Genomic DNA, 22,274 nt, shown 5'->3' with positions numbered 1-22,274 from the left:
CCAGGCATCCCACAATCCTTCCCCCAACCCCATCCCGCTGGCCTCAAAATTAAGGCCGGAGCAGGAAGCAGTCCCTAAGTTACCATTATTTGGCTGCCCTAGGCCTCACTGCACCCCATATAATTGTAGATTATAGGTGGGTGGGAGGGCATCAGGAAGGCCACCTAGGTAATTTTATAGGACCCCCATCTGAAAACCCGCCAGCAGAGGCCCATAAAACTCTGCCCTATAGGTTGCGAAGGTAAATCAAATTCATATTCTTGTGTTTTGAACAAATTTCACAGAGCTTTACCTTTGTAGAATTTTTACTTATGGCTAGTTGCCATCCTCAGGGTACTGAATAAGGTGAATAGAAGCCATGTTGGGGCAAATGGAACCTGGCCTACAAAAAGACAGGTATATGGAATTTTCTTATCCTACTTTCAATTTTCTTCTTACACTTGGATCATGAAGGACCATTAGCTTGGAATAACAAAACTTAGTCTATTTTACAACAAAAATGTGTACAACTTATTGCCATCTAGCATGTGAAATCATTTTTCTATATTTATGACGTTCAATGTTAGGGCAATCGTGGCTTCCCAGGACCACCGGGGCCATTCGGACAAAAAGGAGATGGCTATCCAGGAGCACCTGTAAGTATTTGTGCATTGAAACCTAACATTGCAAAATTAAGTTTTGGTTCATGCCAGTCCTTGCCATTCTCAGAACAATTTCGTTTAATATTATGGCAGCTTTATGTCAGAATGGATGAATAATATACTACAGACTAACTTGAAAGATTTTTATAGTAACTATGAAAAATAAATAATTATTGAATTGTGATTTACTGAATAAATGTGATGGAATTTCTTAAAGTTGCAGTATAAATGGTGTTTAAATGTTTAGATAATAAGCACTTTGATAACAGAAAATCTAATTTCATTCAACATTACATTACTGCTAGACCAGTTGAAAATTTTCTTATTTACTTTCTCCTCTTAGTAGATTTTGCTACAAGTATATAGGGCTTTGGTGGGAACACACCTGAAGTACAGTTTTGGTCTCCTTATCTAAGGAAGGATTACTTGCCTAGGAGACAACATAGCAAAGCTTGAGTAGATCTTTTGCTGGGATGGGAGGGTTGAGCTATAGATGCTGAGTAAATTGGGCTATACTCTCTGGATTTTAGAAGAATGAGAGTTGAACTCATTGAAATTATGCAAGTTTCTGAAGGGGCTTGACATGGTAGATACTGAGAGTTTGTTTCCCTGGGTGAGGGAATCCAGAATATAGTGGCATAGTCTCTGTTTAAAGGTTTGATCATTTAGAACTGAGATAAGGAGAAAATTCTTCACTCAGAAGGTTGCGAATCTTTGGAATTGTCTAATCCAGATGTTGTGGATGCTGCACCATCAATTGTATTCAAGGCTGAGATTGATAGATTTTTGGTTTCTTAGGGAATCAAAGGATGTGGAGAGTGGACAGAGAGGCTCGAGGGTTTTTTCTGCTCTTAGTTCTTATGTTCCTGTGTTCTTATCAAAAAATCACTTTTGCGGGCATCTGGCAGTGTTATAAGTCTTTAGTGAAAATGTAATGGCTGTTGGTGGAGAAAACCTAAATATATTTTATGTTCTAATTGAAAGGGCTTGCCGGGCCTTCCAGGCCCTACAGGTGAACAGGGGCCTGTAGGACTTGGATTCCCAGGACCTAAGGTATTTAAACACACTTGTTTATTTATTAATATAGGAAAGAATTTTTATTTTAGTGTTTTCCTGACAAATTATACAAGTCTAATGAACTACATCTAATTACAGAATTAAAACTTTACATGTAATTGAAATTTTTAACTATTTATTTTGCCATTAAAGCCATGTGACAGTACAAAAGATCAAAGTAAGTAGCTTGAACAAAAAATGCATAGTTAAATAAATATTAAAATGAAAACATTAGGATTTACATTCAAATCATTTTTGTTTTATATGATGTGCACCCTGTCCTCCTGTGCTCATTTGTGCCATTATGTCTAGGAGAGTGGAAATAAAATCTATCTGCTTTTATTTCATGAGTCTGATCATATGTTGTAAATTTGTCTTGTATCAAAATGACAATGAGAAAACATTTTTGGTTAATTTTAATCCATCTGGTCTGGCAGGAAAGGCCCAAGCCTTTTTTAACTGGTCACTAGTTAGCTGAAACAGCCACTAGCAGCAGATGGGAGCCTCGGGATCAGGTTCCAATTACATCAGTGAGACCCCAACTGAATGATAACCCAGACTCAAGTGCGGATGCCACAGATGAAGGCAGATCAGCAGTCATTTGAAAGATGAGGAGGCCCCCCCACTGCCACCCCCTTCCGCCACCCCCCACCCCCACTCCTAAGGTAAATGGTAAATTTTCCTTTACAGAACTAGGCAGAGCTTTTCTGAGCCCCACAAGGAAAATCAAAGTCTTCACTGCCCCAGACTAGTTTGTTGCTGGTTTTCTCCAGCTGTCAAGACTACCACCAGAAGCCAGTACTATGATAAACAGATTGGTACGGTCATGAGAGATGTCCCCATTGGAAGGAAAACCTGTTTCCGCCTTGTGAATGAATTTCATAAACTACCAATGCAAAAATGAACCACATTTATATAATAATTTACATTTATTTGTAATAATCACTATGAATACGCCACATTCCTTCTGCTGTATTTTTTGGTGAAGAACAGATTCAGAATTCTCACTGATAAATCTTATGTTTTAGGGAGATCCAGGAGCAAGAGGGCCAAGTGGTATAGCTGGACCTCCAGGAGAAGGACTTCAAGGTCAGAAGGTATCGTCAGTTGGTTTACATTTTATGCTTTATTTTCTCATTAAAATCTCTAGCTGGGAGTTTATAGTAGACATGTCCATGATCTCCTCAGTAGTCAGAAAGCTACTACTTGATTATTAATTAAGGGGTTACATTTAATTCAGGACAAGAAGACAACCTAAGGTTTTATGCTTTAATTTTTGTTGTTTTCCTATTTGTTTTACTCTTCCTCTCATTTCACCCATCCCCCCACCAACTTGCAAAATGGCTTCATATGGTCAATACTAAGGATAGCACAGTCCAACTCGTGAATGTGTGTTTCTTCAAAGCTCAGTGAGCTTATCCAATGGATCCATATAGATTTGGATTGTCCCAGCATCAACCTCAGATGTGTACTGAGTTGCCAGATCTCAACAAAGCCAAGATAGCTGCTCAATCAACAAAATAGATTCAAGAAGAAAAGCATTTACAGGAAGGGAATATCCAAGTAAATACACAAATCACACAAATACATTGCAATTGAACATCTGTGAATCAATTGTACAGCAAGTGTTAGTTATTCTTTGCTCAAATTTATATTCAAATTTATTATAATCTTCCCTTATAATTTAGGGAATAGCAGGGAGACATGGACCACCTGGTCCTCAGGGCCCTCCAGGTGAAGGCATTCAGGGACCTAAGGTATGTAGAATGACATAAACAAAATTAAATGCCTTGAATGGAATTTGTGATTATGATGGACATTGTAATTTATTTTTAAAAGTAAATTCATGGTATTACTAATGTTGTGTCATTGTTAAGTACAGAATTGAAACTAACATTATTACCTAACAGGGTGACCAAGGTGTTCAAGGATTGCCAGGGCCTCGTGGACCACCAGGAGAAGGACTTATGGGACCTAAGGTATGTGGACAACATAGGGCTTTGTGATAAATTTCTCTTGATCAGTGCCCAGAATTGCCAACTGCCTACTGGCAAGCAAAGCCATCCCCTTCCACCACCCAATGAAGTTGGAGGAACTGTCACTGCCTCCTGCAAGATGATGCAAAGCCCCCACGATGGTGAAGTGCAACCTCTCACAAGGCATATTTGTGATTGAACCATCTGTGAGATATATTCCAGGCAGAATGAACAATGTGTAAACTTTAAAATGACTTAAAGCTCAGAAACAATCAGGCAGATGGAGAATTTTGTAGGAAAGCCACAGGACCCTGCCTCCCATTCTACCATTGCCTCAAAAAGGGAAAACTCTGCCAGTCATTTCGGAAGCAATTAAATGAAAGCCAAACATGCTCATCCTTTGGGAGCACGGTGTTGCAGTGCCAGATCAGGGTCAGTGCAGAGCAGGTCAATATTAATCAACATCAGGTGGGAGTCCAAGAACATCAAGAACACAATACAAAACAGAGGAAAGGCATTGAAATGTTAAAGTCAATCCCAATGTGACTGCACCACCTTACTGCTGTGGTGTTTCATGTGTAGATTGTCCAGGTGTTGTTATAGTATCTTGAGATGTTCGCTCGAAGTGTTGATCCAGGTGCATCACCCTCAGCCTGGAGATGACCAATTCCTCAGAACTGAGGATCAATAACACAAATGTCTTTAAAATAATGAGAAGTAGAAATAAAGTTATGGGGCCAGATTTCATGAAGGAGACAGAAAGGTCAAGATGGGAAACTTCCAACTCAGCAGCCCTGTCTCCTTTAAAATGGCCCTCACCCGCCATAACTTCATTCCAGGGTGGCGGAAGTGGGATGGAGTCAGACCCATTGCCTCTGGAGGCAGGCGAGTGCTGAGGAGGGCTGGTTAGAAGGTTTGCCTTGGTTCTCTGGGACTTTGTTCCAGTTGTATTAAAGGTTGTTAGGTCGTGTAGCCCTCACCCCTCACACTCCATTGTGCCCCCACCCATACTCAGGCTCCTATGCGCCTTCATATCCCCCAAGCCCCTCCATACCCCCTCATATCCCCCATGCCATCTCCATGCCATCCATACCCCCATGTCACCTGCACATGACCCTCTCATACCACATGCCCTCTCCATGTGATTGGTCACAGGGTGAGTATTTTTTTCTCATTTCTCTTCCAAAACTTGAGTTATTTATTGTCATTTTAAGGTTTACTAGCACTAGTAAAGCTTATTAGTAATAGTAGGGTTTATCAAACATAAACTAATTAAGAAAAATAATTAACATCTGATAAGGATGGCAGGGCAGGTGAAGTGTTGCAGCTATACCATGTGGGAACTGATGGACATCAGTGTGATCCAAGGCAGCCACATCTACAGTGGCTCAAGGAGCTTGGGCTCAGGGTCAATGAGCTGGAAGCTGAGTTATGGAGACTGCCGTTCTTTAGGGAGAGGGAAAGTTACCTGGAAAATTTGTCCCAGAAGAAGATCACACCCTTTAGGATAGAGTCTTTTGATTTGGTCAGTGGTCAGGGACAGGAGGGTGTGCCTACAAATGAGGCAGGTAAGGAGGTTGAGAAGGTAGAAGTGGAGGAGCCTCAGCCCTTACAATTGTTCAACAGGTTTGATGTCCTTTCATCTTGTGTGGATGAGAGCAGGGTCTGCAGGTTGGTTGGGTGAACTGACCGTGGCACCTGTGGTACAGGAAGCCATTCAAGTGGAGGGAGTAATAGGAAATTTATAGTATTATGCCAGGGGCATAACACAGTTCTCTGCAGCCGAGAGCGAGAGTCCAGTCGGCTATGTTCCATGCCCGGTACCAAGGGTCGGGACAACTGCTTGGGGCTGGAGAGGAACTTGCAGAGGCGGGGGAGGACCCAGTTGTCATGGTCCATGTGGATAGCAATGACATGGATAGTACTAGGAAAGGGGTTCTGCTTAGGGATTGAGTAGATAGGAGCTAAGTTTAAAAGCAAAACATCAGATAATAATCTCTGGGTTATTACCTGAACCATGGACAAATTGGTTTAGGGCAAATCAATTAGAGAGATGAATGCATGGCTCAAAGACTGATGTGGGAGAAATGGGTTTCAATTCATGGGCATTGGCACCAGTACTGGGGAAAGTGAGAGCTGTACCATTGTGACGGCCTTCACTTGAACTACCTGGGACCAGTGTTCCGGTGGTAGAGAGGGCTTTAAACTAAGTAATGGAGGGAAGGGATCATGTGAGAGGAGATGTGGTAAATTAAAGAGAAACGACAAGGGAGAGAGCAGGGTAGCAATTTGAGTGATGATAACTGGAGTGTGGAAGGAAAGGACAGAGCATACAAACTTAAGAGCGCAACAGCAGTTAAAGCCAGAGATTGCAAAAATGATAAAAAGACAGAGTTAAAGACTTTGTATCTATCATTCATAACAAAACGGATGAATTGTTAGCACAGATAGAAATAAATATGTGTGAACCTGATAGCCATTACAGAGACATGGTTGCAAGGTGACCAAGGCTGGGACCTGAATATTGAAGGGTATTTGATATTTCAGAAAGACAGCTGGGAAAAGGTGGTGGGGTAGCTCTGAAAATTAGTACATTAGTCAGAGATGACCTTACTTCAAAAGAGCAAGATGTAGAATCAGCTTGGGTATAGATAAGAAATGGGTATAGATAAGAAATAGGAAAGTTAAGAGGCCACATGTGAGAGTAGTTTCTAGGCCCCCAACAGTAGTAAAACTGTAGGACAGGGTATAAAGGAAGAAATAAGTGGGGCCTATAAGAAAGGTACTGCAATAATCATGGATGACTTAAATCTACATGTAGATTGGGAAAATCAGATAGGCAAAGGTAGCCTTGAAAATGAGATGATACAGTGTATCCAGAACAATTTTTTAGAGTAGTACGTTCTACCGCCAATCAGAGACCAGGCTATTCTAAATCTGGTAATGTGCAATGAAACAGGATTGATCAATAATCTCATAATAAAGGAGCCTCTAGGTGAGAGCAATCATAACACAATAGAATTTCACATTCAGTTTGAAGGTGAAAAGTGTAGGACTAAGACTAGTGTTTTAAATCTAAATAAAGGTACGAAGGCAGAGTTGACCAAAGTGAACTGGGGAAAATAGATTAAAAGGTAGGACGGGATGCAGCAGCAGACTATTAAGGAAGAATTTAATAACTCTCAGCAAAGATTTATCCCAGTGAGAAGGGAAGACTCTTTGAGAAGGATGCATCATCCATGGCTGAATAAAGTATAAAATTGAAAGAAACACTGTACAAATCTGCAAAGATTAGTGGCAGGTCAGAAGATTGGATAGGCTTTAAGAATCAGCAAAAAATAAATAAAAGATAAAATAAAGAGAGAGAAGTTAAGAGTACAAGAGAAAGCCATCTAGAAATATAAAAGCATATAGTAAGGGTTTCTCTAATTATTTAAATAGGAAAAAAGTAACTAACATGAGTTTTGGTCCTCCAGAGTGAGTCTGGGGAATTAATAATTAAGAATCATTCTGTAACCTCATGGCCTGGCATATCCCCCACTCTACCATTACCATCAAGCCAGGGGATCAACCCTGGTTCAATGAAGAATGCAGGAGGGCATGCCAAGAGCAATGCCAGGCATACCTAAAAATGAGGTGTCAACCTGGTGAAGCTATAACACAGGACTACTTGCGTGTCAAACAGTATAAGCAGCAAGTGATAGAGCTAAATGATCACACAAACAATGGATCAGATCTAAGCTCTGCAGTCCTGCCACATCCAGTCGTGAATGGTGGTGGACAATTAAACAACTCACTGGATGAGGAGGCCCCACAAATATCCTCATCCTCAACGACAGAGGAGCCCAGCACATCAGTGCAGAAGATAAGGCTGAAGCATTGGCTACAATCTTCAGCCAGAAGTGCTGAGTGGATGATTCATCTTGGCCTCCTCCAGAGGTCCCCAGCACCACAGATGCCAGTCTTTAGCCAATTCGATTCACTCCACGTGGTATAAAGAAGCAGCTGAAGGCACTGGATACTGCAAAGGCTATGGGCCCTGACAACGTTCCGGCAATAGTACTGAAGACTTGTGCTCCAGAACTTGCCGCGCACCCTAGCCAGGCTGTTCCAGTGCAGCTACAACACTGGCATATACCCAGCTATGTGGAAAATTGCATAGGTATGTCCTGTACACAAAAAACAGGGCAAATCCAACCCGTCCAATTACCACCCCATCAGTCTACTCTCGATCATCAGCAAAGTAATGGAAGGGGTCATCAACAGTGCTATCAAGCGGCACTTGATTAGCAATAACCTGCTCACTGATGCCCAGTTTCGGTTCCGCCAGGGCCACTCAGCTCATGACCTCATTACAGTCTTGGTTCAAACATGAACGAAAGAGCTGAACTCCTGAGGTGAGGTGAGAGTGACTGCTCTTGACATCAAAGCCACATTTGACCGAGTGTGGCATCAAGGAGAACCCTAGCAAAACTCGAGCTAATGGGAATCAGGGGGAAAACTCTCCACCGGTTGGAGTCATACCTGGCACAAAGGAAGATGGTTGTGGTTGTTGGAGGTCAGTCATCTCAGCTCCAGGACATCACTGCAGGAATTGCTCAGGGTAGTGTCCTCAACCCAACCATCTTCAGCTGCTTCATCAATGACCTTCCTTCCATCATAAGGTCAGAAGTGCGTATGTTCGCTGATGATTGCACAATGTTCAGCACCATTTGCAACTCAGATACTGAAGCAGTCCATGTCCAAATGCAGCAAGACCCAGACAATTCAGGCTTGGGCTGACAAGTGGCAAGTAATATTCATGCCACATAAGTGCCAGGCAATGACCAACTCCAACAAGAGAGAATCCAACCATCGTCCCTTGATGTTCAATGGCATTACCATCACTGAATCCCCCACTATCAACATCCTTGGAGTTACCATTGACCAGAAACTGAACTGGACCAGCCACATAAATACTGTAGCTACAAGAGCAGTTCAGAGGCTTGGAATTCTGTAGTGAGTAACTCCTCAAACCTGTTCACCAGTCAGGAGTGTGATAGAATACTCCCCACTTGTCTGGGCAATAAATGCTGGCCCAGCCAGCGAAGCTCACATCCCATGAATGAATATATTAAAAAAAAGAAATCAAAGAAATGGCAGAAGTGTTGAACAGGTATTTTGTGTCCATCTTCACTGTAGAAGAATCAGAAAACCTTGCAAAGCTACTTGAAAATCAAGCGGCGAAGGGAACGAGGAACTTAAAACAATCATCATCACAAGGGAAAACGTACTGGGAAAACTATTAGACCTGAAGGCTGACAAGTCCCCAGGACCAGATGGCCTGCATCCTTGGGTCTTAAAAGAAGTGGCTGCAGAGATGATAGAGGCATAGGTTATAACGTTCCAAAACTCCTTAGATTCTGGAAGGGTCCCAGCAGATTGGAAAATCGCAAATATAACACCTTTATTCAAGAAAGGAGGAAGACAGAAAGCAGGAAACTATAGGCCAGTTAGCTTAAAATCGGTCATAGGGTAATTGCTAGAATCCATTATTAAGGAAGTTATAGCAGGATACTTAGAAAATCATAATGGGATCAGGCAGAGTCAGCATGGCTTTGTGAAGCAAGATCATGTTTAATTAATTTATTAGAGTTCTTTGAGGAAGTGACAAGCAAGGTGGATAAAGGGGAACCTGTAGATATGGTGTACATGGATTTCCAAAAGGCATTTGATAATGTGCCACATCAAAGTTTGCTAGACAAAATAAAAGCTCATGGTGTACAGGGTAACATATTAGCATAGATAAAGGATTGGTTTGCTAACAGGAAGCAGAGAGTTGGAATAAATGGGTCCTTTTAAGGTTGGAAAGATGTAACTAGTGAAGTGTCACAGGGATCAGTGCTGGGGCCTCAACTATTTACAATCTATATCAATGACTTGGATGAAGGGACCAAATGTATGATAGCTAAATTTACCAAGGTAGGTAGGAAAGTAGGTTGTCAAGAGGAGGTAGCGAGTGTGCAAAGTGATATAGATAGGCTAATGAGTGGGTAAAAATTTGGCAGATGTAGTATAACGTGGAAAAATATGAACTTGTCCACTTTGGCAGGAAGAATAGAAAAGCAGTATACAATTTAAATGGAGAGAGATCATGTGCCGTGATACATAAATCACAATAAGTTAGTATGCAGGTAGAACAAGTGATTAGGAAGGCAAAAGGAATGTTGGTCTTTATTGCAAGGAAAATGGAATTTAAAAGTAGGGAAGTTTTACGGCAGCTATACAGGGCCTTGCTGACACCGTATCTGGAGTACTGTGTACAGTTTTGATCTCCTTATTTGAATAAGCATATAATTGTGTTCGAAGCAGTTCAGAGAAGACTCACTCAACTTATTCCTGAGATAAAGGGCTTATCTTAGGTAGAAAGGTTGAACAGGTTGGGCCTTTACCCATTGGAGGTTAGAAGAATGAGAGGTGATCTTATTGAAACATATAGGATCCTGAGGGGACTTGATAGGGTGGATAGCAGGAAGATATTTCCCCTTGTGGGGGAGATTAGAACTAGCGATCACACTTTAAAAATAAGAGGTCTCCCTTTGAAGATGGAGATTAGGAGAATTTTTTTCTCTCAGAGGGTCATTGGGCTATGGAATACCCTTCCCCAGAAAGCAGCGGAGGCTGGATCATTGAATTTATTCAAGGCTGAATTAGGTAGATTTTTGACACATAAGGAAGTCAAGGGTTATGGAGGACAGACAGGAAAGTGGAGTTGAGACAACAATCAGATCAGTTATGTTCTTATTGAATGGCGGAGCTGGCTAAAAGGGCTGAATGGCATGCCCCGTTCCCAAGTTCTATGTTCCTAAGTCCCCTTATTCCCCATGCCCCCTCATAATTCCCCATGCCCCTTCAAATCTCCATGCCCCTTCATATTCCCCATGTATCCTCCATAGCCACTCATCCAGTATCCACTATGGACAGCCCTCAGGAGCCATGTGGAGATGAAAAAAACTAACAAGCTGTCGCTAAAACACACTTGATACTGAATAAAACACATTCATTAAATCTATTCAAAAATATATATACCCTCAAGTGGTCAATATGCTGTAAATACAAGCATCTATTTTACTAACCACACAAAGAAAGCTAATTCTTTATTAACATCTTAAAATTGTTACTCAAATTGTCTATACAGCCCTCAGCTGAGATAACTGGTTAAAGGCCTTTTGAAACTCAGCCAAGTATTCATAATGGGCTCATCTATAATAGCAAACCTTGGGAATCTAAACAATGGAGTCTATTGAAATTGAAAAAACAGATGGTTAATGGCTTTTTCTAAACTACACCACATGACCTCCCAATGAATGAACTCCAGCAATGGGTGTCTGTTTTTTTTACTCTAAGTGAAAGTGACAGATTGATTTTTCTTCAATTTTAAAGAGCAGGGAATTTAAATCACTTCAGATTATGACACTTAAACAGACTTAAATCCGCCCTTCACGAGCACTTACGCCTCCCCCATAAAATCGTGGGTTAAAGATGATTGAAGCAATGAAAATTGGGTGTGTTTGTATGCAGTAGTCAAATCAAATGGCCTTGCTGGTTTTGGGCTTCCCATCTATGCAATTCACACCATGCCCCTACCCATCTCGGCAAAAATGGAGGAGGGACTTCTGCATCTGTGTCCCTCCCACCAATTTTAAAGGTCTCTCGAGTCGCCCCAACTTGACAAAAACCTAGGTCATAGTATCAAATTATCTAACTTGGACGATGAATATAAGATAAGAAGACATGAGCAAAAAAAAGATTAGAGTTTAGAAAGAAGTTTTTTTTTATAGTTAGCAGGTTTGTGGCACAAACTGAAGCAATTGGTTTAGTGTCAGTTAACACTTTCAAAGGGAGCTGAGTCAAATCTTTGTTGAGAAGGAAAAATGAGAACTATAGAGATATTAATAACATTGGTTGAAATTCTTTCAGAGAAGCTAGAAGATTAAACATCTTCCGTAAATTAGAAGATCAACTGGTGATGATTGATTAAGAGGTGACTCTGTGGGCAGCATTTAATGCCTACTCCCCCAGCACTGTGATTTTGGTGGCGGGGGAAGCATTTAACTGGGCAGGAGTGTGCGGGTTGGGGAGGCCACCGCCCCTCCACTTCCACCTCAATTAAGTCCAGGGCAGGAAGGCTCATGGACAGCCATTCTTCCTGATGTTATTTGAGGCCCTTAAGTGGGAAATTAATGCCCACTTTTTTTTTATTTGTTCATGGGATATAGACGTTGTTGGCTGGACCAACATTTATTGCCCATCCCTAATTGCACTTGAGAAGGTGGTGGTGAGCCACCTTCATGAACCATTGCAATCCATGTGTTGCAGGAACATCTGCAATGCTGTTAGGAAGGGAGTTCCAGGATTTTGACCCAGCAACAGTGAAAGAACATATATTTCCAAGTCAGAATGCGATGTGACTTAGAGAGGAATTTGAAGGTGGTGTTCCCATGCATCTACTGCCCTTGTCCTTCTAGCTGGTAGAGGTCGTACGTTTGGAAGGTGCTGGCGATGGAGCTTTGGTGAGTTGCTGCAGTGAATGTTGAAGGTGATGGAAGGGATGCCATATAAGCGGGTTGCTTTGTACTAGATGGTGCTGAGCTTCTTGAGTGTTGTTGGAGCTGCAGTCATCCAGGCAAAAGAATAGCATTCCATCACACTCCTGACTTGTGCCTTGTAGATGACATACAATCTTTGGGAAGTCAGGCGATGAGTTACGAGCCACAGAATTCACAGCCCTTGACCTCCTCTTGTAGCCACAGTATTTACGTGGCTGGTCCAGTTCAGTTTCTGGTCAATGGTAACCCCACAGGATGTTGATAGTGGGGGATTCAGTGATGGTAATACCATTGAACATCAAGCGGCGGTGGTTAGATTGTCTCTTGTTGGAGATGGTCATTGCCTGCCACTTGTGTGACATGAATGTTACTTGCCACTTATCATCCAAAGCCTGAATGTTGTCCAAGTCTTGCAGCATATGGACATGGATTACTTCAGTATGTAAGGAGTCACGAATGATACTGTACAGTGTGCAATCATCAGCGAACATCCCCACTTCTGACCTTATGGTGGAGGGAAGGTCATTGATGAAGCAGCTGAAGATGGTTGGGTCGAGGACATTACCCTGAGGAACTCCTGCTGCAATGGTCCTGGACTGAGATGATTGACCTCCAACAACCACAACCATCTTCCTTTGTGCCAGGTACTCCAACAAGCGGAGAGTGTTCCCTCGCCTCCTATTGACTTCAATTTTGCTAGGGCTCCTTGATGCCACACTCTGTCAAACGCAGCCTTGATGTTAAGGGCAGTCACTCTCACCTCACATTGAGTTCAGCTCTTTTGTCCATGTTTGAACCAAGGCTGTAATGCGGTCAGGGGCTGGGTGGCCCTGGCAGAACCCAACTGAGCATCAGTGAGCAGGTTATTGATAAATAAATGCTGCTTGCTGGCACTGTTGACAACACCTTCCATCACTTTGCTGATGATCGAGAGTAGACTGATGGGGCGGAAATTGGCCGGGTTGGATTTGCTCTGTTTTTTGTGTACAGGACATACCTGGGCAATTTTCTACATAGCCGGGGAGATGCCAGTGTTGTAGCTATACTTAAGGGCTTCAGCCCACCATCATTCGCATTCAACCAGCAGTGGGCAGGGGAGTCATTTCACAGGGAGCCTGTAATTACAAACCCTATCAGGTTTGCTTGCAAGCTTCTGGGTGGATCCATTATTGAAAGGCACTCAATGCCTGATTGAGGGAGCCGGCATCGGAAAGGAGGGGCCCCTGAGAGCTACCCTCCTGCCCTTTTTTCCAACTCTCTCTCCCCCACCAGAAACTCCTCCCTACAACCCCATCCTGCCCTCACTCATCTGTTGCCTGGGTCGCTCGCTGATTCTAGGCCTCTGGTCGGTACATTACTTGCAGCAGCTGCCTCTCCCTTTGACGCTGACTGGCAATTTGGAGCTGCTGGCCTCTGATCAGCAAGCAGCACTTGGGGGTTGGAGGGAAGGGGGCAGGATTTCTGTCCCCAGGGTCCTAAATCCTGGGGAAAGTCTGCACTGGTTAGTTAATGCCGGTTGGGTATTGTATTCCAGCAAGCCTTCCCTAACGGAGGTGATGCGGGACTCCTACCAATTCTCTGGCTGGCGGGCGAGATCCTTGTCACCAACATTAAATTCCACCCCATGTTTCAGTAATCTTACATGAACATGCGTTAGAGTTGACTTTGTGAGACAAGTAAGCTGTGCTCACTCCAAATACTTTTGTTCTTAGGAAGAAGAGCGACCTTGGAAAATTTGGATCTTTCTGATAATATAGTATCTAATGTAAATGAAAAGGACAGTTAAATTTAGCCAATACATTGCAATTCATTATGTAAAAAATGTACAATCAAAATCAGGTGATCATGAAATCAACATTTTACTTTATATTGCAGGGTGACCATGGTCTGACAGGTGAAAGAGGACAGAAGGGAAATAAAGGAGATGTGGGTGATTCTGGTTCTGCTGGTGCACCTGTAAGTGTATAATTGTTCCTATATTGAATTAATCATTTTTGTTATTTCATGCTAACATTTCCCTGAAAATGTAAAGTTGTAGCCATCAGATTCTCTGTAAACGAACTGCTTCATATTCATTAGACATTAACTGGTGATTATTTCCTTCCTATCTCTTACCATAACAGAATTAGAACCACAGAATTTTAACGGCACAGGAGGAGGCCATTCGGCCCATCGTGTCTGCACCAGCTCTCCAAGTGAGCATTATGACCTAGTGTCATTGCCCTGCCTTTTCCCTGTACCTCTGTACATTGTTTTTATTCAAATAAGCATCTAATGCCCTCTTGAATGCATCAATTGAACCTGCCTCCACCACACTGCCAAGCAGTGCATTCCAGACGCGAACCACTGGTTGTGTGAAAAAGTTTTTTCTCACATCACATTTGCTTCTTTTGCAAATCACTTTAAATCTGTGCCTTCTCGTTCCTTTTGCGAGCAGGAACAGCTTCTCCCCATCTACTCTGCCCACCCAATAACATTGATTAACTTGTGCTACCTCCTCTCCCACGTGGACTTAAAAGGGGCACATGATTGTAGTCTCATTCAGAAGGGGAAGAGAAGAATTCTGGTGGGCATTTTTGAACAGGTTTCCTGGCTTTTGTGGTACAATTAGGCTTTTTTTCCTGCATTTGAAGTGGGCTCAAAGGAAGCAGTATGTTCTTCAATGGGAACAGGTTTTGTATGTTTCTTTGTTGCAATACTTATTGTACTTTTTAGTAGCATGTTGCTTTATCAGAAATGCCAACATTTCTAAAAAATTTATTCATGTATTTTTGGAATACATTATTGGGAGATAGTTGTTATTTACTCATCTTGGAAAGTTTGTTTTTGATCTCCTGAAAAATTATTAATTAATCTCTACATTAATCATTGGAAATGTCAGATCAAGAACCACTGAGGGAAGCATACACATGAAAATAGAGTTTCCCAATAGCAACTTCCATGAGATGTCAGGAAGCAGAAAGTTGCAAACTGCAAAATCCCATGGTAGGCACCTGAAAGTCAAGTAAATGATATGGGTTCAATTTGATGAATGCAAGATACAATAAGGTAAATTTTCATTTTCACTACATGAACAGCAATCTGACGAAGTAGATCATCTTTTTAAAGAACATATCCAATTTTCATTCTATTGTTGGGCAATAACAGCTGGGCTATCTGCTTCATCTGATTACTGCCCATGCAGTGAAAATGAAAATATTTTAGATATGAAAGGCATACCAAGGCACCACAGTAAGACCAACTCAAAGCAAATCCACAGACTCTGTTATTGACATGGCAATGATCAAGAGGAACTATGGACCCCAACCACTGTGAGCATGTAATCTAAGTTGGCACACCAATGTGGTTCTGAGGGAATGTTTTCAAATGAGATGTTAAAACTGAGACTTCTGCTAGTTGAAGCAGACAATAAAGGTCTCCTGGCATTAATCAGAGAAGACATTTTTCATTCATCCAATTGGATATTTGTTTCATTACTTTTTGTGAGATGTTACTGTGTGTTAAATTCTTGCTGTGGTTTGCCATAACCTCTGTTATTCTTTGTAAAGTGCTTTGAAAGACCTACATTCAAGACTTTCTTTGTAGATCTACAGAATGAGGGCAATTTTAACCCATCCCGCCAAGCAGAAACATAGGGCTGAATTTTGCTATCAGCGAGCAGGGGCAGGGCCAGCTTGCCGACGCACAAAATGATGCAGGATGACATCGGCGGGAACCCCTGATGTCATCCCGCCCCATTTAAATCTTCAGGAAGGCGGCTCCGCAATTGATTTTGCTGCAGGCCCGCCAACCTGTCACTGGCCAATTGAGGCCATTGACAGGATCATTAAAACAATTAAAGGATCTACCCATCCAACCTTAAGGTTGTTGGGCAGGCCAGAAGCCCCGGCGGGGAATAGAAAAAACATGAAACCTCATCTACCGGCGGGATGAGGTTTCATGTAGGGATTTAAGAAGTTTAATAAAGTTTTAGTGAAATTTATGAACATGTCCCATCTCATGTGACATTGTCACATGAGGGGGACATGTTAAGGATTTTTTTTCTATTTTTAATGTTTTCACAATTGTCAGCGATCTCCCTGAGGCAGCACTTAGCCTCAGCAAGATATGCGCTCTTTCGTGCGCATGCGCGAAAGAGCACACTCTCGCATTGGGGAATCCCCCCATCCCGCACAGAGAGTGCATAGCACTTCCCGCCGGACATCACACTGGGCGAGCCTTAATTAGCCCAGCCACATAAAATGGCAGCGGGGTCCGCTTCTTCGGTGGGAATCGGCTCCCTGCCCGCCGGAGATTGGGTCAGGCCCGCCCGGTAGGCAGAAAATTCTGCCCACAATGTTTGGGGGTTAAAATCTTGTGAGTGTGCTTGCTGACTGGCACCATTTTAACTGTCAGGTTGAAGGCAGCAGGAGGCCCCACATCACAGAAAGGTCTTATCAGTGTTTTAAGTGATGAGGTCAGGTGATGTAATTCGGACCCTAATTTAATTTTAACTGTTGTGACAGTGATGCCATGCCAAAGCCACTTTTGAAAATGGGCAACAAGCAGGAGAAGCCCACAAAATTAAGTCCTTTTCATTATTTTTAGGTTTCTTCATTGGTTGGGAAAAGTGGGAATACTCTGTAGTCTAAGGGTCTGGCACATAAAGGGTTAACGTGGCACTGAGTACAATACTGTCCACACAATGATGTAAGACGACACTTGACCCACTCCTAGGAGTCAGTCAAGTGTTGGACAGAGCAATATGTACAAGCAAGCATGGAGACAGCTCCTAGTTTGAACCCTTTACTGTATATATGTACATAGTTCTTGTTGTTAATAAATACATACAGTTAACCTACTTAAGATTACCAGGATTTCATTAAGACCTACCGAACGGTATCCAACACCCTACAACATACTCCCCCGGGAACCGTGGATCTCCCCTTTCCTCCCTGGATTGCGATCAACTCTGGCCCTCCACCCCTCACTTCTTCCCTTGTACCAGGGACCATTCCCTCCATTCCCCAGTCATTATCTCCTTCCAAGTGAAACCCTGCTTCCATGCACCAGCCGCCTTTTTATTTCTGCAGGAGTCTGCACTGCTACATAGAAATGAAGCAAACCAGGCAGCTCACAACAATTTCCTTTTTCAGATCCACCACATGTGGCAGCCAGCTTCAAGCATTGATCATGGCTCTGAGTTAAAATTACCCTCAATATCTTTGCAGTATTTTGTTACAATTATATCTATAGGTAATGTGCTAAAATAGTTCATGGCACTATCTTTTTGATATATTACTTGTTTTTATTCTAACTATTTTTACAATAACTTCCAATCACTTAGGGTAGACCTGGAGTAAAAGGTGATCCTGGCCTAACAGTAAGTAACAGTTATTTTCACACATGGTTACATAATTATGTATATATATAAGTGTATGTGTGTATGTATGTGTGTGTATATATATATATATATATATATATATCAAAAGACGTTTCACAAAGTACCATGTGATAGGTGTTAGCAAAATTAAAGCTCCTGCGATTAAAGAGACAGTGGCAATGTGGATACAAAATTAATGGTGAAATTCTCAGAATTGAGGGAACTGCTGTTCTTCAGGGGATGATGCTAGGACCAATGCTCTTTTTGATATATATTAATGATCTGGACTTGGGGATACAGGGCACAATTTCAAAGTATGTGGATGATACAAAACTCTGAAATGTGGTTAACAATGAGGAGGATAGCAACAAACTTCAGGAGGAACTTGTGAAATGGGCAGTTGAAAGTTAATGCAGAGATGTATGAAGTGATACATTTTGATAGGAGGAATGTGGAGTGGTAATATTAAGTAAATCTTACAATTTTAAAGCAAGTGCAGGAATAACGAGACCTTGGAATGTATGTACATAAATCTTTGAAGGTAGCAGTACAAGTTGAGAAAGCTGTTGATAAATATATGTGATCCTTGGCTTTACTGATAGAGACATTGGCTGGGATTTTCCATGCCCACTGGCATCGGGCGTATTCGGTGGCGTGAGCGGATAATATGGTGCAATCAGTTTCACGACGGTGTGAAACCAGTTTGCGATTGTCCGCTCAGCCCACTGATGGCAGGCCGCATTTCCCGCCATCAGACATCGGGAACCTCATTGTAATACATCTGCATATCATTATTAGGCCAGCCCACCGGAATCGTTCCCCCTTGCTCAATATCCCATCCACGTTGGTGGGAAAGCACGCTGACATGTTTCACAACAGGACATAAAAGATGTGTACTTGGCAGGCTGCACTTTGAGGGGAACTCAGAGGTGAGTACACAGTAGCAGTGCTCGCCAGGGTCGCCTGTTGGTCTTCAAGCTTGAAGAGCATTGGGGGTGGGGTTATTGCCATTGAGGCAACTTGTGGGGAGGGGGTGCAAGGGCTGCCTTGCGATTGAGGTGGTTTGGGGGCGGACTGGGGGCAACAGCAGCCCTGCCATTGAATATAGCACACAAGCATTTGGGGTGGGGGGTAGGGTGGGTGAGGGAAGCAGCAGCCACACATTAGGGAAACCTGTATAAAGTGACCATTCCTCTGCAACTGAGACAGTTCCTGCATTGCCACATTGATATGATTGGAGTCGGGCTTCTAGCTTATCTGCTCACTCATGCAATACAGAGGCATCAAAGCTCCAAAGCTCCCCCCCCCCACTCCCCCCACCAGCCATTCTGGCACAGACTGCAAGGCCATGAGCATTTTAGTGAACTGCAGAACAGTTGGACGACTGCACATGTTGTACAATCTCCCCGCTAAAGCTGGCTTTAGTAATTATAGTTTTATTTAATGTGTAATGCATCTTTAAGAATAATACTTGTTAAGGAAGATCACATGATCTGTAGTAACCAATAGGAGAGGAGCATGGGCTACCTCAGCAATCAGTGTAGAGATAGAGTTGGAGCTGAAAGCACATATGTAGTTGCTGCTGATTATATTGTAAATAAACTTAATGTTTCCACTCAAGAAGTGTCTGCAGATCAACTCTACCATTAATAGCACAACTTGGCCACCCGACAACAAACTGGCGATGAGGATAAAAGAAGATTGAATAGAAGAAATCAAGTTAAAAAGAAATCGGCATTGAACCTTGCCTAGTGATTGTAAGTAGCAAGCTCTATTAGAATTGAAGAATTTATCCCCTCTCAACATGCCACAATTTGGGAGAATTGATCCTTTTGAACCAGCCACAGATGATTGGTCTCAATACATAGGATGCCTCACTTTCTGTTTTCAAATGAATGAGATTACAGGGGAAGAGAAGAGGTGAGCGATCCCCTTGAGTACTTGTGGGAGCAAAACCTATAGTCTGATTCGAAGTTTGTTGGCATCCAGTGCCCCAGATTCGAAGAATTTCGCTGAATTGGTGGACCTCGTGAAAGGTCACTTTCAACCAAAGCCCTCAGTCACGACGCAGAGGTTCAGATTTAATTCACAAAATAGAGCCCCGGATGAGACAATTGCATGCTTCATGACAAATTTGAAGCAGCTAATGGAACATTGTGACATCAGTATGACTCTGAATGACTTGCTCAGAGATTGTTTTGGGTGTGGTGTGAAAGAGGACACTATTTAGAAAAGATTATTGTCCAAAGTGAATTTGGATTTCAAGAAGATGCTAGAGATAGCATTGACCATGGAAAGTGCAATAAGAGATTCAAAAGTAATGCAGGGTGCACAAAATGGTGCCGTCCTCCACATCGGGTGGGAAACCTCAGCCGAAAGAGGTGCAAAAAAGCGAGATGCCCCCGTTAAACGGGAAACAGACCAGCTAGCCAAAGAATAAAGAAAAATAATTTGGCAGAGAAATTGTAGAATAATTTTAATAGAGGTGGAAACAATTAGCCTTTTAGTGATTGGCAGTTTAAAAAAATTGAATGCCACTTTTGTAATAGAAATGGACATATGATGAGGCAATGCAAGGAACAATTCAAGCAGGCCTGTAAACAAAAGAAGACGCCCAATGAAATCTACAATGTAGAAGGGCCTGAAGCATCAAATTCAGACATTTACTCGTTGTTTAATCTGAAAGTTGGAAAGGCAGACCAATATTTTTCACAAAGTAAATGGCAAACCTGTTAGAATGGAAGTGGACACGGGAGCTTCCACTACAGTAATTGGGGAACATACCTTCAGATATTTGAATAATGGTGAACACCAATTAAGTTTAGAAGAAACAGCCACCAAACTAAAAACGTATACAGGTGAAGACATTAAAGTAAAAGGCATAAGCAAAGTAACTGTCCATTATGGAAGCCAATCAGCAAAGCTACCCTGGATGGTAGTAGCAGATGAAGGGCCAAGCTTCCTGGGGCAAAATTGGTTAGAGGAAATTAAGTTAGAAAGGTCTGAAGTTTTCCAGTTGAGAGCAAGTGGGCCACCAGAGCTCCTTAGGAAGTACGCCACCGTCTTTAGGGATGAACTGGGGAAAATCCAGGCCAAGATTCATGTGGATCCGGAAGCAACCCTTCGCTCATGAAGGCGATACAGGTGCCATATGCCCTGTGGGAAAAAGTCGACATTGATCAGAGAAACTGGGCGTTATACAACTTGTGCAGTTCTCAGAATGGGCAGCACCCATAGTCCCCGTCCTTAAACCCGACCAAAGCATCCGAATTTATGGAGACTACAAACTGAAGGTTAATAAAATAGCTAAGCTAGACAGGCAGCCCAATCCAAAAATCAAAGACCTGTATGCCAAGCTGGCAGGAGGGATAATGTGCACAAAGCTTGACATGAATCATGCTTATCAACAGTTAGAGTGGATAATGCCCCCAGAGAAATTGTCACAATTAACACCCACAAGGGTTGTACCAATACACACGATTGCCTTTCAGTGTCTCCTCTGCTTGTGCCATCTTTCGGAGAACAATGGGAAGTTTACTGCAGAGACTGCCCCAGATTGTAGTCTATTTAGATAATGTATTGGTGACAGGATTCACTGAAAAAAAGCTTTCGGCAAACTTAGAAGAAGTGTTAAAATGTTACTTTCAAGCTGAAGTGCATATTTTTAAAAAGTGCACGTTTCAAGTGAAGGAGGTAATCTATTTGGGCCACTGGATAGATTCACAAGGCCTCCACCCGGTTGAGAGCCATAAGAGAGGCACTTGCGCCAAAGAACGCCTCAGAGCTCAAACCATTCCTAGGAATTAACTATTATGGGCGGTTCTTACCCAATTTGTCTACAGTGCTGTCCCCCCTGCATTCTCTACTCAAAAGGAGCCAACTTTGGTCTTGGGAGGCACTCCGGAAAGAAGCTTTCATAAAGGTGAAACAATTGTTGCACTCGTCCAATCTATTAGTGCGTTATGACCAGATGAAAGAATTGGTGCTGACATGTGACCCACCTCCCTACGGAGTGGAGGCAGTGCTTTCTCATCAGATGGTCGACGGTACAGAATGGCCAATAGGTTATGTATCAAGGACGCTTACCGCAGTAGAAAATGGATACTCGCAGATAGAAAAAGAAGCCCTGTCCATCATCTTTGGTGTCAAGAAATTTTATCAGTACGTACACGGCCACCATTTTATAATCATTTCAGACCACAAACTATTGCTAGGATTGTTTAGTGATGACAAGTCCATACCACCCATAGCCTCAGCAAGAATACAATGATGGGCTTTAATTCAGGCAGCATATGAATACACTTTCGTATATAGGCCTGGCAATCAAATCGCAAACGCCGATGCTCTTAATTGTTTGCCTTTGCAAGAAAATAATGAGCACATCCCAGTTCCACAGGAATTTGTTTTACTGTTAAATTTCTTATATTCCTCTTCGGTATGTGCTTAACAGATACAGAGACTGGACAAGTTGGGACCCAGTCCTATCTTAGGTACAAGAACAAATGCTACATGGTTGGTCACAGGAGCCCATATCTGACAAAATGGAACTGTACTTCAACAGATGACATTAAATAACCAGCCAGGATGGCACCTTATTGTGGGGAGCACGAGTGATAGTTCCTCCAAAGGGAAGGGAACCACTTTTAACTGA

General features: G+C 42.5%; 1 protein-coding gene across 1 annotated transcript in view; it reads left to right on the top strand.

The window, feature by feature from the left end:
* Positions 1-22,274, top strand: part of col28a2a (collagen, type XXVIII, alpha 2a) — a 146,023-nt gene that overhangs the window by 103,262 nt on the left and 20,487 nt on the right. Inside the window, exons 24-30 of the mRNA XM_041201288.1 lie at positions 567-635; positions 1,626-1,694; positions 2,726-2,794; positions 3,386-3,454; positions 3,608-3,676; positions 14,137-14,217; positions 17,588-17,623. Coding sequence (XP_041057222.1) covers positions 567-635; positions 1,626-1,694; positions 2,726-2,794; positions 3,386-3,454; positions 3,608-3,676; positions 14,137-14,217; positions 17,588-17,623 — 462 coding nt within the window. The remainder of the gene's footprint in view (positions 1-566; positions 636-1,625; positions 1,695-2,725; positions 2,795-3,385; positions 3,455-3,607; positions 3,677-14,136; positions 14,218-17,587; positions 17,624-22,274) is intronic.

This window comes from Carcharodon carcharias, chromosome 12 (assembly GCF_017639515.1).
Source record: "Carcharodon carcharias isolate sCarCar2 chromosome 12, sCarCar2.pri, whole genome shotgun sequence".
Classification (NCBI taxonomy): Eukaryota; Metazoa; Chordata; class Chondrichthyes; order Lamniformes; family Lamnidae; genus Carcharodon; species Carcharodon carcharias.
This window is presented reverse-complemented; position numbering and strand designations above follow the sequence as displayed.